This window comes from Mustela putorius, unplaced genomic scaffold (assembly GCF_011764305.1).
Source record: "Mustela putorius furo isolate JIRA1106 unplaced genomic scaffold, ASM1176430v1.1 tig00537293_pilon_pilon_pilon, whole genome shotgun sequence".
Classification (NCBI taxonomy): Eukaryota; Metazoa; Chordata; class Mammalia; order Carnivora; family Mustelidae; genus Mustela; species Mustela putorius.
In genome coordinates, this window is record NW_025422431.1 from 2,081,237 (window position 1) to 2,100,107 (window position 18,871).

Consider the following 18,871-nt stretch of genomic DNA (forward strand, 5'->3'; position numbering starts at 1 on the left):
GAAATTTTACTAAAGAAGTTTTAAAAATCAACTTGGATTACAAACTTTAAAATGTCTGCTTACCCAGGTAAAACTGACAAGTCATTGTAGGCCTATATACCCCACAGAGTTTCTCCAGTGATTAGCATTTTGTCACATTTGTTTTACTGCTGCCTCTCAAAGTACACAAATGTACTTTTTTTGGATAAGTCATTTTGAGAGTAGGTTGCAGACATCGTGACTCGACACCTCTTATGACTTCAGGAGAGATCTCCTGAGAACAAGGACATAACAAAACTAAAATATAATGATCAAATTCAAGAAGCTTAACACTGAAATAACCTTACATGCATAGTCCAATAATGTCCCAAAAGTGTTTTTTATCATCTTTTTGGTCCAGGAGGCAATCCAAGAGTTTGTATGGCTTTAAATTGTCAGGCTCTTTTAGGCTCCTTTAATAGGAAACAGGTCCTCAACCTTGTCTTTCACGATACTGATATTTTTTTTTGAAAAACAGAAGTTCATTGAAAAGCACAAGTTCATTGTTTCGTAGCATTTTTCTCCATTTAGGTTTGTCCAGGCTTCCCCATGATCTGAGTTAGGTGACGCATTTTAGGCAGGAATACTACACAAGTGACATTATGTCCTTGTCAAGGCCCCCCATCGGGGAGCATGCGATGGCAGTTTGTCTCATGATTGGTTTGTTGCTCACTTGGTCAAGGTGGTGTCGTCCAGATTTCTCTGCTAGACCTTTATTGGTTATGAATAGGCCATCTGTATGGAGATACTTTCAAACTTGTAAATATCATATCCTCATCAAACTTTTATCCAGTAGTTTTAAAAGCATCCATTGATGATTCTTGCCTGAATCAATTATTAGTATGACGGTTGCAAAGTGGTGATTTTTCAAACTTCTGTATTTACTAATTGGTGTTCTACTTTAAGGAAGAGTTTTTACCTTCTATGTTATTTATTTTTTCATTTATCTACATAAAATCAGTATAGACTTGTGAATTCAATTTTTTTTAAGATTCATTTATTTATTCAGGGTTGGAGGAGTGGAGGTTGAGGGAGTCCCAAGCAGACTCCACACTGGGCACAGAGCCTGACTCAGAGGTCGATCTCATAACCCCAAGATCATGACTTGAGCCAAAACCAAGAGTCCGATCATTAACTGACTGTGCCATCCAGGCACCCAGGACTCATGGATTCTTTTTTTTTTTTTTTTTAAGATTTTATTTAATTATTTATTTGACAGAGATCACAAGTAGACAGAGAGGGAGGCAGGGAGAGAGAGGGAAGCAGGCTCCCCGCCGAGCAGAGAGCCCAATGCAGTGCTCAATCCCAGGGACCCTGGGATCATGACCCGAGCCAAAGGCAGTGCTCAATCCCAGGACACTGGGATCATGACCCGAGCCAAAGGCAGAGGCTTTAACCCACTGAGCCAATTTTCAAGTGATTGTTAACAATTTATCGCTTATCCATCCCTTCTATAAATTACTTCTACATTTGTGGATAGGTCAACTGCACTGCACGGAGATTTCTTTTTTTACATGGACTTGAACATTTAACCTGCACCCCACTCTTTACAAAGGCAGACAGGAAATTAAAAACTGAACTTTTTATGGGGATTTTTGGTTGAATACATAGGTTATCAAAGCAATTTTAAGTAGCTATGGCAAAATTAATACGCGGAAAAGACACAAGGCCCTGTGCAGGCCCTTCGAAAGAAAGGAAGGAAAGGGGTTTTGCAGGAAGACATGAGAAGAGAGTGGCATGATCATACTTTATGACTGGACACAGAAAGGGGAGCGTGGCAGGACAAAGTCGGGGGGGCGAAGAGCAGGGCGATGGAATGAATAGGGGAGTGAGGTGGAAAGGTTAAGTTAAAGTAGCACCATGAGTTCTGTGAGTTGAATTTGGGTCAGAAAACTGCGAAGCAAGGAATGACAGATTCACAAAATCCCTATGAGATAGTAATGGTTTCATTATTTGTGAGAAAACTAAGTCACAGAGAAATTACATTAGTTTTCCCAATGTCACAGAGCTGGTAAGTGGCAAAGCCAAGATTCAAATACAGATCTGACTTCAAAGCCACACCGCTAGAAGAGAAACATCTACAGAAGAACGGAGGTGGAATTAGGGCTCACGATGTAAGGCCTGATAGGTTCCTATATGCCAATCAAACACTTAATTAACCCTGGCCCACAGTAAGTCTCAAAAATTATCCCAACCATGCACTTTAATCAGCAATAAACCAAGGGCACTTAGATTTTGCCGAAGTTTTCAAAACTTACATTACACTCCTACGTGATTCAGTGTCCTCCATCCCCCAACCCTGCCTATATAAAAATCAGCTTTATTGAAATATCATTTTCACACATAAGATTTCACCCATTTTAAGTGTATGATTCAATGAGTTTTGACAAATGCAGAGTCATTTACCCACCAATCATAGTTACAGAACTTCCTATCACTCCAGAAATTTCCCTGTGCAGCCCCTGTGGAGTTGATATTCTCCAGCACCTGGCCTGCTTTTTGTTGATATACATATGCCTTTTCTAGAATTTCATATAAATGAAACCATGCAAGATAGTATGTAGTCTTTTGTGTCTGGCTTCTTTCACTTAAGATAATGCTTTTGAGATCCATCCATGTTGTATAAGCAATTTTTTCCTTACTGTTGCTAAGTAGTGTTCCCCTCTGTGGATGTACCACAGTCATCTGTTCAAGGACATCTGGATCATTTCCAACCTGGAGCGGTTTTAAAGCTCCTATAAACATTCACATGCAAATCTTTATGTGCATATGTTTCCATTCCTCTACATAAATACCTAAAAAGGGAAATGCTAGGCTATATGATAAGTGTTTGCTGAATGATGGAAGAAACTGCCAAAAACTATTTTCCAAAGTGTCTGTATCATTTTGCATTCCCACAACAGATAAGAATTCCAGCTGTTCCACTGGAACAAAAGTCAGTATTTTCAGTCTTTTAAATTTAGCCTTTCTAATGGGTATGTAGTATTATCTCATTGTGTTTTTAGTCTGCACTTCCCTAATGTTTAATGCTGTTGAGCATCTTTTTATATACTTATTTGCCATCATCTATCTTCTTTGATGAAGTCTCTGTTCAAATTTTTTGCCAATTTTTATTGGAGTTTTTGTCTTTGGGTTTGCACTATTGAAATATAAGAAGGCTTTATCAGATATATGGGTTTAAGATTTTATTTATTTGAGACAGAGAGGGAGAGAAAACAAGCAGGGGGTGGGCAGAGGAAGAAGGCGAGGGACAAGCACACTCCCTGCTGAGCATGCAGCCATGCAGCATGGACACAGGGCTCAGTCCCAGAACCCTGAGATCTTGACCTGAACCAAAATCAGATGTTTAACCAACTGAGCCACCTAGGCACCCCATGAGAGATATGTTTTACAAATATCTTCTCCCAGTTCATGGCTTGTCTTTTGGCATTCTTTTAGTTTTAAATCTTGATAAAGTCAAATTTATCAGTTAAGTGTTTTATGCTCCTGGTATCTTAAGAAATCTGCCTGACACAGGGTTACAAATACTTTCTCCTCTATTTTCGTCTAGATGTTTTGTTGTTTTAACCCTTATATTTGGGTCTCTGGGCCACTTGGAGTTAATGTTTGTGTATGGTCTGAAGTTGCATGTTTTTCCATGTGAATATCTTCATAAATCATATCATATCATATCATAAATCAGTATGATTCTTCCAGCATCATTTGTTGAAAATGTTATCCTTCCCTCCACTGAATTACCTTGTTAAAAATAAATTGCTGGTGTATTTACAGACTCTCTTTCTGTTCAAGTGATCTAAGTGTCTATCTTTACATCAATATCTCCACTGTCTGATTACTATATCTTATGGTAAGTCTTGAAATCAATTTACATCTTCCAACTTTGTTCTTTTTCAAAATTGTTTTATCTACTGTAGGTCCTTTGTATTTCCATATAAATTTTAGAAATCAGTTTACCAATTTCTAAAAATTTCTAACTTGGGATTTTTTTATTAGAATTACACTGAATCTTTGCATCAGTTTAAGAAGAACTGACATGTTAACAATATTGAGTTTTCCAATTCATGAACATGGTTTATCTCACCATTTATTTGTTTTCATTAATCTCTTTTACTTTCCATAGTAAGAGTTATAAATTTTGCACATATTCATTCATATTGCAGATTCATTTAACCCTAAATAATTCATATTTTTGATGCTACTTAGTGGTGTGTTTTGATAATTAAAATTTTTTACTGTTCATTGCTGCTATATACAAATACAGTTGATTTTTTTATACTGACCCAGTGTCCTATGACCTTGCTGAATCTACTATTTCTAGTACTTTTTTGCTGAATTTCTTAGGATTTTTTATACCATCTGCTAAGAAAGAGTTTTACTTCTTCCTTTCAAATCTGCTTGACTTTTCTTTCTTTTCTTATCTTATTGCACTGGCCAGCAATCCAGTATGATGTCAAATAGAAGTAATGAGTATAGACATCCTTGATTTGTTTCCAGTATGAAGGGAAAATCATTCAATCTTTCTCATTAAGTATGATGATAACTGCGAATTTTTCATAAATGCCCTTTATCAAGAAGATCAGTTTATACCTTCTGTTTCAAATTTGTTGAGTTTTTATTATAAATGGATGTAGAATTTTTTCAAATGCTTTTTCTGCTTCTAAAATTATCAAAGGCTTTTAATTCAGCAAACTACACTGATATTTTAATGTTAATAAGTTTTAAATGTAATTAGTTTTAATGTTAAATTAATCTTGCATTCCTGGGATAAACCCTATTGGTCATGAGATGCATGCGTGCATACACACACACACACACACACACACACACACACACAGAGTTTACTAAACTTTTTTTAAGGTTTTTGCATCTAAGCTTATGAGAAACATTGATCTGTTTTGTCTTTTTGTTTCTTGAATTTCTTTTTCGGGACCTTTGCAGTCTCTACATACACAGTGTATGGCACTAAGAATGAAAGGAAATCAGGTTGTGAAAATCACTGTTGCCTAAATAATGCCTCCAACACACACAGTTTCACCCAACACTGTGTTTCCCTGGCTTTGGCTATAATGGGAAGCAATTTAAATTATTTCAATAGTCTTTTCAGATATATGTACAATGTGTTTTATACTTTGCTAAAGATCTTGTCTGCAGCTAAATAGCCCACTAGACAACAGGATTATATAAAACTGATTTCTGGCAGTGATGCTAGAATGTTTCCCCGCAGCCCTGTGCCTTTGCACTGGTTAGGCTACAAGTTAAATGTGAGAGAGGTACAGAAATATGACTTACCTATTCATAAAATATTTTTATTCACCTAAGGTTTTTTTTGGAAAACTATAAGCTTATAATAAGCTTAAGCAATAATTTAAAAGATACATAAAAAAGAAAATACTGCCCCCCTTCCTTGTAAAGAAGAAAACCAAATATTAACACTGTTGCTTTGCTCTGCTGTAAACTAATGAAGGGCAAGAGCCATGTCTCTCTCCATTGTTTCCACCAGGAAAGAGTAATATAAACAATTGCAAAGCATCTAGATGGTGCCTGACACATTCTGGGCCCTCAGAAAACATTTATAGGAGGAAGGAAAGTGTTGAATTCACACCTGCGTTACTATGACTCCTTGGCAAGTTTAATACTGACTGCTTTATCTGTGTAAACAAGGGGAAATGTCATTCTCCTTAAAGCCATTCATTGTCTCATGCGCTCACTCTGTTCCTTCCTCCTCCTGTGTCTTTGTTCCTTGAGGCCTCCTTTCTCTATAAATCTCATCTGGAAGAGCTCCCTTCTTCAAGGAGCTGTCTTCAAACTCTTTATTAGGATCCAGTAACATTTACAAACTCTGCCACACTACTTAGCATTTAATCCACAATGGCTTCTAACCCTTTAGTAGCACCCGTCACTGTCCTGGCCATAGAGCTCATTGAATACTTCTGTTGCAGCTGGAACAATCTTGCATGCCAAGGCTCTTCATGGCTGAAGGAGAGCCTCAAGATTTGTTATGAAAACCCCTGGGTGTAAGGAACAACAAACTGGGAAAAACTAGAAAATGACCCTGAAAGCTATTAAATACCAGAATGATTTTTGTTCAGTGAATACATGACTAGGTATTACCCTGCCTGAGGCGGAAGTCAACAGACTTTGGGATTTTCTATTTCTATGGGTCCATATATGTACTTTACCAACTCAGACCTTTGGAGCTTCAGAGAAAAGGGAGAGAAACTGTTTTGTCCCTATAGTTAGTTTGAAAATAATATCTGAATAGCTCTCACCATGTACTGCATCCAGTAATTCTAGGACAAAAACAGGAAATATATAAGATGAACCTGGAGCATTTTATAGTATCAGAAAGTAAAGCACTCAAAAAACAAAGCAATGGGAGTATGTCAAAGGGACATAGGAGCCAACTGAAAGAGCTCCCTATGGCCAAAGCTGGAACAATCTGAGCAATAAAATAATTATAGTACAGGGTTATAGCCCAAAATACAAAATATTTTTTAAAGACCCATGAGTTCATTCAGATATAATTAGGTGACTGAATAAATGCAGAGGAGGGGGAGACAAATTTCCCATAGAAAATTCCAGATAATACTCTTATCCCTTATCCCTTAAGCATGGACTACACTTCGTGACTTGCTTCCAAAGAGTACAATATGAAAAGACGGAGGAAAGTAACTTTACAGTGGAGAAACCTGGCAAAGACTGCCTTAGCCAAGTAATCGAGATGAACATTCTCGAGTCTTCTTGACAGTATGTGCCCTTGATAAATGGGATGAGAGAATGACACATCACCTCTGTGGTCTTCCTCCCAAAAAACCATAACCACAGCCTAACTATGAGGAAAACAGATTCCAACTGAGGCACATTCTGCAGAATATCTGACCAATCCTCAAAACAATCAAGGCCAGGGCACCTGAGTGGTTCAGTCGTTAAGCGTCTACCTTCGGCTCAGTCATGGTTCTGGGGTCATGGGATCGAGCTCCCCATCCGGCTCCTTGCTCAGCGGGAAGCCCGCTTCTCCCTTTCCCACTCCCCCTGCTTGTGTTCCCTCTCTCACTGTGTCTCTCTCTGTCAAATAAATAAAATCTAAAAAAAAAAAAAAACTATCAAGGTCATCAAAAACAAAGGATGTCCAAGAAATTGTCACAGCCCATAGGAGTCTAAGGAGACATGACAACTAAAGGTAACAGGTATCCTGGAGGAGATCCTGGGACAGAAAAAGGACATTAAGCAAACTAGTGAAATCCAAATAAAGCAGAGGTCAGCTAGTATCAATAACATTTAATTCATTATTACAAATGCACATTACCAGAGGTTACCAGATGTTACCAGAACTGGATGTGGGGTATATGGAAACCTGTGTACTATCCTTTTACTTTTTATGTAAATCTAAAACTCTTCTACAATAAAAGGTATACTTAAATATTTCTCAAATACAGTCTGGCACCAGGTGACTACATGCTTATGTCCACAACTGTGCTTTTAATTACAGGGTGCTGGTGACAGTTTCGTGGGGGCTTTGGCCTTCTACCTGGCTTACTACCCAAATCTGCCCTTGGAAGAAATGCTCAAGAGATCCAATTCCATCGCAGCGGTCAGTGTCCAGTCTGCAGGAACACAGTCATCTTATCCATACAAAAAAGACCTGCCACTCCATCTGTTTTGATTGCTACTAACCCTAAAATAAATGTACCTGGAAATAAAATGGACTGGGGAGAGGGAGGTGGCCTCTCTGAGCCAGCAGCTTACTATAAAATATCCTCTTCTCTTTTCTTTGCAAATATGTTCATTTCTGAAGTCATTCTCAGCCTTTCATTTACTTTTTTATAATGATGATTTCTTCACTTTTCATGTATTTGCAAGAGCCAACCAAAAATTAAGGAGTCCACGACTGGGACCTGTACAAACATTACGAGGACCAGGAATTAGCAAACTCACTTGCCAACAGATCATGAATGCTGTATGTCTGCCACAGAGCAGGGCTTGTGGACGACAGTGTCTAGAGTCTGAGCAGAGAATGTTAAGCAAGGGAAGGGGGCACGTGAATTGGGCTGTTCAGGCAGTTCCTAAGAGACGGTTGATAATCAGGGTTAGCACTGTAGAAGCTTCTGTTTTGTGAGAGAAGCCAGAAGTTTGGATGTTTATTGAAATTTCTTCAATGCTTAAGTATCAGCAATTGATTTTTTTAAAATGTAAACACCACCTGTGGGCCACATGCAGCGCTTGTGCTGAAGAGACAAGTCATTTAAGCCAGATTTTAAGCTGTTGGTTTGCTTTTTTTTTAATGTCGATTCATGTGTGTCACAGGCCCTTTATAGCAGGCTTAGGTAGGACCAGGTGAAGGATTTTTCTTGTAATCCAAAATGACTCTGTGTAGTTTCAACCGAAAAAGAGCCAAGATCTCCCCTATTATAGCTGTGAACCAGAGATTAAACAAAAGATGCCAGAAAACAGCTGATTGACTCTAATGCCACAAGCCCCGGGGACTCAACAACTGTCTACTTCTAATCCCAACTTCAGAAAAGCTACTCTCGCATGGCCTCCACAGACCGACTAGGCCACGGAGAGGGAACACGTGTTACTTTGGAACATTGGTTTCATCCTGCTTGAGGCTCTGGAAGGCAAGCCATCATGCTTCTACATAAATGCTTTAAATGGTCTAGAATACAAACCAGCAAAACTCAAAATAAAAGCTGACCTTCTTACATTCAGTCAGAAATGTGAGGAGAAAACTGAGTATTTCTGAAAATCTGTAGGAAACAACAGCTTAAATGAGAAAGTATGTCAATATGGGTAGCGCAGTCTTACCTGAACATTAGGGATTATGGGTGGGATTTCCAAATTGGTTGACTGTGTGCTGCCATGCCCCAGAAGCCTACCACAGCTCTGTGGAAATACACTATAGCTCTTCTTTAAAGAAAAAGAAAGAAAGAAAGAAATCTAGAAGATAAAGGGGGTCCAAAGCATTCCTAGAAACTCCCAGCTACTGCTTCAGTGACTAGAGTTTCAAAATACGGACCAATGTCATTTTTCCTAATTAAATAAGCACAAAACAAAAGTCCTGATGGCTTCTTTTGTGTTCGAAGGCTGGCCCCCTTCTTATTCCTGTTCATCGTTACCGTCGCTGTTATTACACGGGAGTTTGTTCGAAATCACTCTGGAGACTGACTCTGCGTTTCCTATGAGGTACAAAGAGGAGCAGACTGGAAAGTCTTGCACAAGTTTCACTGTGGAAACTTTCTTTTATACAAACAATGGTTATTCTTTAGTGATGTAGTTGTTTTTTATTTCAAAGAGTGGGGGAAAACATCACCAAGAGACAATAGCACAGGCTATTTTAATATTTTTTATTAAGGGCTATAAAAATATCCAGAAAGATAAATAAATGTGATGCAATGATATATGTCCTAATATGAAGAACTTTCTTTCGGTACATTGTTTTTCTTCACAATGGCCTTCAAATCACAGGAGGCAGTGATTCCGTGCCATTTCCTCTTCTTTTATAACACGCTGCAGAATTTCTGAATCAGTACCCCGCCCTCAGTCTTCACATTTATAAATCAAATTCATTTTCAATCCATTGTTTATAGGGAACGTATTTTCTTCTGTTCCACAAAGAGAACTTTTGTTTTCACTGAAAGAGAAAAATGGGTTGTAGCAGAACACTGAAGGTTTCATCACCATTTTTAAATAAATATACGTATCATACCACAAACACTCTCCTCTCTCTGATTTTACTATTCCTCTGACATGGGGATGGAAGAGATTTACAAACTGAGTTCCTCGATCCCAGAGGCCAGAGAAAACTAGAGAAAATGGGAAGGAAATCAAGGGAAGGATCCCCAGCCCATCGGTGGTGTCTTTGGTACCCACAAGGTTATTTCCCACCCAATGTGAAATATCCAAATCAGAAAACAAAACTAGGAACAAAACATGGCAAACCCTCCATGTCTGCACCCAGTTAAGGAACACACTTGCAGGCAATGAGCAAGACCAGACTGAGAGCTGGACTCCAGAGAAAAAAGCAACAAGAACTGAGCAGCCCAAGAAGAAAAGGCAGTCTGGCTAGAGGAGTAAATAAATACACATCAAATCATATACTTCCAGAAATGGCTTAATATCCAAATACAGATTTTTCTAGTACGGTATAGAATGAAAGTTAAAACCAAAATATTATTGAAAATACCGTAGCAGAGTACACTCTCTGAAACAAAACCAAAAGTACTGATTTGCCTGGGGCGCCTAGATGGCTCAGTCAGTTGAGCATTCAACTCTTGGTTTCAGCTCACCCGTGATCTCAGGGTCAGAGATCAAACCCCACTTCGGGCTCCGTGCTCAGTCCTAAGTCTGTTCAAGATTCTCTTTTCCTCTCCCTTCCCCTCTTACCCTCCCCCGCTAATGTGTGTGGGCATGCACACGCGTGGACACACATGCTCTCTCTCTCTCTCTCTAAAATAAATAAATAAAAATAAAATATTTTAAAAGGTACTAATTGCCTGGATGAAGGATCAGAGACCAGGGGCGCCCAGGTGGCTCAGCAGGTTAAGCCTCTGCCTTCAGCTTGGGTCGTGATCTCAGGGTCCTGGGATCTGTGGCATTGGGCTCTCTGTTCGGCGAGAAGCCTGTTTCCCCCTCTCTCTACCTGCCTCTCTGCCTACCTGTGATCTCTCTTTCTCTGTCAAATAAATAAGTAAAATCTTAAATTTAAAAAAAAGGAAGAAAGAAAGAAAAGATCAGAGACTGGATGCTGAGTAGTAAGGTTTTCACTGTTCCTCTGATGCCTTATAGCACTCCCCAATTAAAAGAATAGTAATTTGGCTTCATGTCTTAGAAAAAATAGGGAGGGGCGCCTGGGTGGCTCAGTGGGCTAAAGCCTCTGCCTTCGGCTCAGGTCATGATCCCAGTGTCATGGGATCGAGCCCCACATCAGGCTCTCTGCTCCGCAGGGAGCCTGCTTCCTCCTCTCTCTCTCTGCCTGCCTCTCTGCCTACTTGTGGTCTCTGTCTGTCAATAAATAAATAAAAATATTTTTTTGAAAATAGGGAGCCTGGACTTGAAAAGATTGCGCTTATTAAACCCTGGCTCTACCATTTATATCTGCTGTGAGTCCTTGGGAAAATTTCTCACAATGTTCTGCCTTCAGTTTGCTTCCCTAAGAGGGGATAACTCCAACTCCCTCACAGGGCTGTTGCCAGATATACAGTTGGGTTGAAATGACACACTGCTATCCATAATCATAAACAGAAACTAATTTTCTGTCAAAATATTTGCTGCCTAATTCATAGAAGAATGAATCTGTCAAGTTCTTTCCTTATATCTAACCTAAATCTATTCTGCTTCAATTAAAGTCTATATTGTCTTGTTTAGTCATCCAAGGAATCAAAACTGACAAGTTTTCATTCTCTTTATGGTAAGCCTTCACATATTTAGCAAAGTTTAGTAAGTTTACGCCTCAGCCTTTAATCCTCCTTGGAAATCAGCATCTTGTTTTATATGAGGAAAAGGAGTTTGAGAAGACAGAGGCTGGTTCTAGTCAGATTATATTATGAAATGCTCAAATAATTGGGAACTTCTCTGTGTCCTTACCTGATTTCCTTTATAAAGCAGACTAGCAAAACATTACCCTTAAACTAACTACTCACTGCAGTAACATCTGCTGGGAGAACTGCCAAGCTATTTGGTACCTTGGGCAATAGGGCAGGCCCCTGGGCAAACATCAGCACGCTAGCCTGTGGGACATTCAGGAGGTGGGCAGAAAGCCAGGCAGTCCACTATCCCGGAACTTTCTCTTCTTCTGAAAAGACAAAGTCATGCTGTCCAGGTTTAGACCATTCCTGATCAGAAAAGTTCTAACGTTCTGTTTCAAATTTATATATGAATATTCTCTCCCACTTTCAACTTAGGAACCAAACTGTTCATGGCTGTGTCCTTTCCCAATCTCAAAACTCAAAATCAATCTGACAAATAATTAGTTCCTAACACCTCTATACTAAGGATGAAAATCCTCATACATTCTCATACTGGAAATATAAAAGGTTATTCAAGTAACAAATGTTGCACAAGTTCCTAAAAATAAACCCTAAAGGAGCTAAACTCTAAAAAAACAATTACTTTACTGTAAAGTTCATCACTTTGTGTTTTTACCAGCTGATACAAAGAAATCAGAGGCAAAAGAGTTTCACAGTATCATATTGTTGTGGTCTGAAAAAATGTGTGCCCCCTGCCCCAAATTCATACGGTGAAATCCTAACCCCCAAACACAATGGTATTGGGACGTGGGGCCTCTGAGAGGTGTTTTGGTCACAAGAGTGTGTTCCTGAGCGGGATTAATGCACTATAAAGACCCCACAATGCTTGCCTGCCCTTCCACTATGTGAGGACACAAGAAGGCACAGACTATGAACCAGGAAGAAGGCCTTCCCCCAGAAAGCAACCGTGCTGGCACCTTGCCCTTGGGACCTCCGAGGTCCCAGAACTCTGAGAAATAAATTTCTGTTGTTTGTAAGCTAATAGTATGTGGTATTTTGTTATAGCAACCCAAAAGGACTAAGACACATACCTGTCATTCTAATTTTTCTACCATATGAAGTACCATCCTGAAATCCAGACTCCCAGTCATTAGGTACAAACCGGGAATTCCTTTTTTATTATGGTAAAGAATGACCAAAACTGTAACACCATAAAAACAGCAGGGAATTTTATCCCCATTAAAGAACGGAAATCATCCAATTTTACAACGGGGCGTCTCAGAGCCTTTTTTATATGCCTCTTCCCACTGGTGCAGACCGTTTTTTTGAAGGTGATATTTTTATTTCTCTTAGTGATGAACGCAGCATAATGAATGGTTCAATGGTGGTTATGAGACCTTCTGTGCCAACTCTGAAGGCAGCTATGAAGGTAGCTGTTAGCCAGGATTTGCGCTAATATCCTGCCCAGAAGTCATGCACTGGTATGTAGGTTTTACTGTCCTGTGAAACCTCTCATTAATAGGTCCCTATACAGACTGGTTTAGGGCCCGGGCTCTGGAGTGCGACTGTCTTGAGTTCAAATCTCTGTAACATATTTTAGCTGTGTCTCCTTGATTAAGATCCTTGGCATCAGATTCATCATCTGTAAAACAGAGACTGCCTGGAGAGTACAGATGCTTGTGTTCATGACATCTGAAGATAAGAAGTTTGTACAGGTAAGCAAACAAGATAGAATTTCCATTTTGTCTGACCATTCACAAACACTAGTTTGTCTCCTTTCTTTCAGGGATTGCTGTCTTTTATTGCTTACACTGTCCTTTTGTTGTTGTTTCCAGGGAGAAAGGACATTCGGTTCCTATTATTCCATCTTGGCCAGAAGTGAGAGTCTATGAGTGCTCATTCTTAGTCAATAAAAAATGTGATTATGAGGTTAAGTATCCATCTTTTGTTATATAATGGATTAATTTGGGGTAATAAGATTGCAGTACCAATTCGATTCTGATCACCAACTGGGTATCTTACAATTCAACTCAATTCTGTTCTCTTTTCATGCCTAGCACAGCCATGACTTATGGTCCCAAGAATTATTCGAAGCGTGCGGTGGTCCACAGCACTGGATGCTGGATGAGCTGACTGCTGTGTTTGCTCCTCGTCCATCTGCTGGTCCCCATAAACTGAAAAAAATGTCTCCCTCTCATCATTTTCCTAAGGAACAGACTTAAGTACACCCTAACAGGAGATGAAGTAAAGAAGATCTGTATGCAGGGTTTTATTAAGGCTGATGGCAAGGTCCGAACTGATGAAACCTACGCTGCGGGTTTTATGGATATCCTCAGCACTGACAAGCCTGGGGAGAATTTCCGGCTGATGTAGGATACCAAGGGTCACTTTGCTGTTCATCATGTTATACCTGAGGTCAAGCAGCAGTTGTGCAAAGTGAGGAAGATCTCTGTGGGACAAAAGGAATCCCTCACCTGGCGACCCATGATGCTTGTACCATCTGCTATCCTGATCCCCTCATCAAGGTGAAGGACACCATTCAGACAGATCTAGACACTGCAAAGATGATTGAGGCCATCAAGTTTGACACTGGTCATCTGTGTATGGTGACCAGAAGTGCTAACTGGGAAGAACCGGTCTGACCACCAACAGAGACAGACACTCTGGCTCTTTTTATATAGTTCACATGAAAGCTGCCAATAGAAGAGCTTTGCCACCAGCCCTCCAACATTTTTGTTATTGGCAAAGGCAACAAACCATCATTTCTCTTCCCCGTGGAAAGGGTATCTGCCTCACCACTGCTTAGGAGAGAGACAAGAGACTGGCAGCCAGAGCAGTGGGTAACATGGTCTACAGGAGATATGACTGGAATCTTTGTACTTCAAGATAACACAGCATGATTAAAAAAAGAAGAAAAATTCTGATACCAGCTACCAGTGATTAGTAACTCAGGAGCAGGCAGATGAAGTGACACATAGGACAGGTAAGGTGAAGGGGCTCACAGCCTCTACGCCCTCTCCCAGCAGGTCCCTCTCCCAGTCACTGCACAGTCACCAACCCAGAAGCTCCAGTACAGTTCTTATTCAGAAGCAAATGTCAAGAGGCTGTTCAGAATCAAGGGCACAAAAATGAAACCAATGGCCTGAAGTTTTAAAACAAATCATTTGTTTGCTAGTTTACTTGATATAAATCTGCTCATGAAATCCAAAAACAAAATTGGGCTTCTACCAAGCAATCAGCTGATGTCTTTTGTATGTAAGCAGGCAATCTGGCCTTGGGAACACTTGTGTCTTTTAGACAAACACTTCTATCAACTGAAACCATTTATATATTTTTTTATGATTTTTATTTATTTATTTATTTATCTGACAGAGAGAAAGAGCTAGGAAGACAGAGAGAGAGAGGGAGAGTGCGCGCACAAGCAGGAGGAGCAGCAGACAGAGGCAGAAGCAGGATCCCCACTGAGCAGGGAGCCCAACACAGCCCTGAACCCCAGGACCCTGGGATCATGACCTGAGCTGAAGGCAGACGATGAACGACTGAGCCACCCAGGCGCCTCTCTACTGAGACCATTTAAAGTTACTGTTTATTATACCATTTTAGCAGACGGTACAAAATGGAAAATGACACTTCTTGCCTTCCTGCACTAATATATAGATGCCACACTCCTTTAATTCAAATCTGGACCTAACTGCTTGCCACTGTTCAACGAATCCAGGAGAATATCCCCTCCCCATCTGAAGACACTCTTTTCTGTTTCCAGAACAGTCTCACCTATTCTCGTTATCTGGCTGGTTTCTATCCCATATCTACTCTATCTAAAGGCTAGGCTAAAGGTGGAATCTGCTTCTCCCCACTTTCATACTGTATCTCAGCATCCTGCTTGTGTCCCTCAAAGTACTGGGAAGAACATCATTTTTTCTTTCTTCTTCTCCCTTCCACACCAGACTGCAAGTACCAAGAGCATAGACACTTAGCCTGAATGTGTCCTGGTGTCTCCCAGCACCTGGGACAGCCACTGGCACTACAGTAAATGTTCAATACTCACTCGCTGACTGAACGCTAGAGAGTCAAAGGGCCTACAAAACTGCCAAGACATGTTGAACGTCAGTCTGGAAAGGGCAGCAGGCCTTGAAAGCATCTGAATTTATTGTGGAGCAATTTCTCTGAATCTTACCAATTGGATCATAATGCAAGAGAGTCAGTTTCTCCCGTAGTCGGCTTCTCTTAGTGTTGAAGGAGTAACCTGTCCCAGCTTGGCTCAGCATTTTCACCAGAATGGTTCTAAGATTTAAAAATAAGCTATTACGAGCTGAGGAAATAGACTAAAATCAGTCATGGGAGGATGGCACATTCTGAGAACTCTGTATAGTAGTATCAGCTGTGGGATATCATTTAGCCCTAAGAAGGTTCAGTTCAAAGACAGCCTACATTTTCCATAAACCACAATTTCAACGGCCCTGATACCCAAGGTTTGTTTCATTATGGAGTGCCTTGGTAATCAACTAACCAATCAACAAGATGAAACCACATTGTGGGAAAAGACTCAGACACCCACCACGGAGAAGCACCGGAAGTCAGGAAGGGGGAAAATACAAAAGTCCTGGTGACCCTAGCTGGCCAGTCAGGAAGTCGTAAAGACGGCTATCTCGACAGAGCCCTATCTTCCAGGATGTGCAACAGGAGTACAATCACAAGAGACAAAACAAAAAGACTGGAACTTTTACATTGCTAACATGTAAAACCTTGCTCTCCTTCGTATTTCGTTGAACTTATAGTCATCCAAAACATAAGTTCATGTTTTGCCTCACTAGGTCATCATTGCCTTTAATACCTTGTACTGTTACTTTTTCATGTGTCTGGCTTCCCTATGCAGACCAGGCTATTTTATTTCTCATCTAGTTCCAAAAAGAGTTTGTAGCATCTTCTGATACACATCTTTGCCTGCCTTTCAATGTCCAGCACAGTGCCTCATACATAAGAGGCACACAATATTTGTTAATTAAGAAAGACAGCAGTCATTCATTCAGAAAGATTTAACAAATACCTATTAAGTGCTTACTCTGTGGAACGCACTAGGGAAAATGCGGAGCTCTGTTAGGCTGCCCCTCCCCCCTCCAGGGACCAACAGAATAGTATGGAGGTGAGTTGTGTATACAAGGTATATAAGGCAAGACATATTTGATAGATGCTCCAAGGATACAAAGAACATGAAAGGCAGGAAGTACCCTTAAAGCAACCAAAGGCAAGGGAGATTCCTACAGAACCCTGAGGTGGGGAATTCTAACATAAATAACTGGACTGTGGGAAAAGCAAAATGAATAAAACCTATATGGGTGAAAACACTAACTTACATGTTTTTCATTAACTTTCATCCAAAAAACCTAGTTTTATGATCTGTAATGTGTCTTGGGTTGTAAGCAAAGGCTGCTTTAGAATGTTCCTTTTTTTTTTTTTTTCTGGAAAAGAATTTTCCTATTCTTAACACATAAAATCTTACTTCAGTTATTATCTACAAAATTTATTCTGAGATGCCAGTTTGGTATTTATAGTATCTCTGGTATAGCATGGAATCTTTAATCTGTGCTGTTTTTGAAATGCTTATTTCATGAATGCAAAGGATTACAAAACTCATTAAAACTGACTCTGTAGTTCAATCAAATCACAGCTTGTTCAGCCAGATCCCTGTCCTCAGACAAATGGCTCCCAGTCCTCCTCTGAAGAAGCAGAAATACGGCGGTAATCCAAAGAGAGCATGGGAACCCTGATGGCTTGATTAGGAACAAGACAGCAAGAGTTCCTTCGATTATCTGAACACTCACTTAAGTAGGAAAGTTGGGCAGGAGGGGAAATATTTTTTCTAAGAATTTACAGAACCAAAACAATTCACCAAATAAGCCTCGAACCAACTTTCAGAAAATCGAGACCAAATGCTTAGATTAACATAAAGATGTGCTGGCAACGGCTGGAAAAACAAACCAAACATAAACAAATAAAGTTTAAAAAAAGAAAACCTTACTTACTTTGACTTGCTCTTGGCAACTTTCTCGCAGAGAGGAAGATTGAAAGAGAAAAGAAAATAGCAACTTATTATCTTTCTTATGCAAAGTTCATATTAATGTCTGTAATAAACAGGTAAGTGATGAAGTATGCAATGGGTTGTCACTCAGGTAACTACTCCCTAGCTTGCAGTGATCCCGCTAGGATTCTAGAAAGAAGACAAAGATCCAATAAGACCAACACAATTCTGAATGCAAGGCTTTGCACAATCTCTTTTCAGTTGGACCGGTTACTCTTCAAATCTCTCTAAGATCTGTTCCACATGTTCCTCTTCTAAGGTGCAAAATATTTGCCCTGGAACAAGCCACTGGTTTGACAAGTTAACCCATGCAAACTGCAACCACCACATCAGGTGGAGGAGGGAAACTAACCTAGAGGTTGGCATGGTGCAGGGAAGAGAGAGGACCTGGGAAGACAGACACTTCTTTCCCAGCCCAGCTGTACCGACTTAGGGTAAGTTACTGCCCTTCTCAAGCCATTTCCTCATCTAAAGAGTTTGAAACGAGTTAACTAAAAATTCGAGGTCCCCCCCCCCCCCAGTTAGAACGTTCGGGAATTGTGCTACCACATCCGTACGGAGGCCGGGGAAAGCGCCCCATTACTGCTGACCACACTCGACCACCACTGTCTCGGAACCCACCGGACCAAGAACTAATGCCGCAGACCCCCAAACGCAACCCGCCCCGCAAGGCGCTGCGCCGCGGAGCATGCCGGACGCTGTAGTCCTGAAGCCTTGGAGAGTCGTAGCGGCAGCCTTCCCGGCCGGCGCGCGCCCCCGGCCCCGCACCGTCCCGACGCCTTCCTCCCGCCTTCGCCGCAGGCCCTGCCGACGCCTCCAGCCCCACTTACAGGTGACCGCGGACAGGAACATGGTGACAACACGCCCGCAGTCTCTTAAACGGGCCCAGAGTCGCTCAACAAACAACTGCTTCCGGGGCACAGGCCTGTTCCGGAAGAGAACGTCGAGGAGCGGCCTGGAGCCACGCCCCCCCAACGTAAGCCTCCAGTCCTGTCGCCACCTGTGTGTTGTGTTGGTCCCAGGCCAGGCGTTTTCTGTGTTGTTGGATGTTGGAGTCCCCTTCCCAAGCAAAGGGAGAGTTTAAAGCCGCTCAGGTTCACGCCCCAAGCCCTGCGTCTTATTTCTGGGTCAGAGTTAGGCTTTTCCATACTTGTTTCACTAAATAATCGCCATCACCAGCATTAAAGCCGCAAAAACTGTGTTTCTCAGCTGCTCCAGGCTCCACGACTCCCCCATATTTCCTTAAAATGTTGCCTTCTTTTGCCTCTCGCCATCCAACTTGGTTAAGAGCTACTCTCAGTCCCTTTGG

At 40.9% G+C, this 18,871-nt stretch overlaps 2 protein-coding genes and 1 pseudogene across 4 annotated transcripts in view; 2 read left to right on the forward strand and 1 right to left on the reverse strand.

Moving 5' to 3' along the window:
* The window catches only part of RBKS (ribokinase), an 85,063-nt gene extending 75,333 nt beyond the window's left edge, over positions 1 to 9,730 (forward strand). For all 3 annotated transcript variants that reach the window (XM_004777492.3, XM_045073855.1, XM_004777490.3), the window contains one exon: positions 7,508 to 9,730. In XM_004777492.3, coding sequence (XP_004777549.1) covers positions 7,508 to 7,681 — 174 coding nt within the window. In that variant the 3' untranslated portion in view covers positions 7,682 to 9,730. The remainder of the gene's footprint in view (positions 1 to 7,507) is intronic.
* MRPL33 (mitochondrial ribosomal protein L33) lies at positions 9,349 to 18,516 on the reverse strand. Its single transcript, XM_045073856.1, has 4 exons — positions 18,393 to 18,516; positions 17,507 to 17,525; positions 15,661 to 15,767; positions 9,349 to 9,649 (listed from the first exon to the last, which is right to left on the reverse strand). The coding sequence occupies exons 1-4, from the start codon at positions 18,412 to 18,414 to the stop codon at positions 9,600 to 9,602; spliced, it is 198 nt and encodes a 65-aa protein (XP_044929791.1). The 5' UTR covers positions 18,415 to 18,516; the 3' UTR covers positions 9,349 to 9,599.
* On the forward strand, positions 13,468 to 14,611 carry LOC101681340 (annotated as a pseudogene).
* Positions 18,517 to 18,871: the final 355 nt, after the last annotated feature.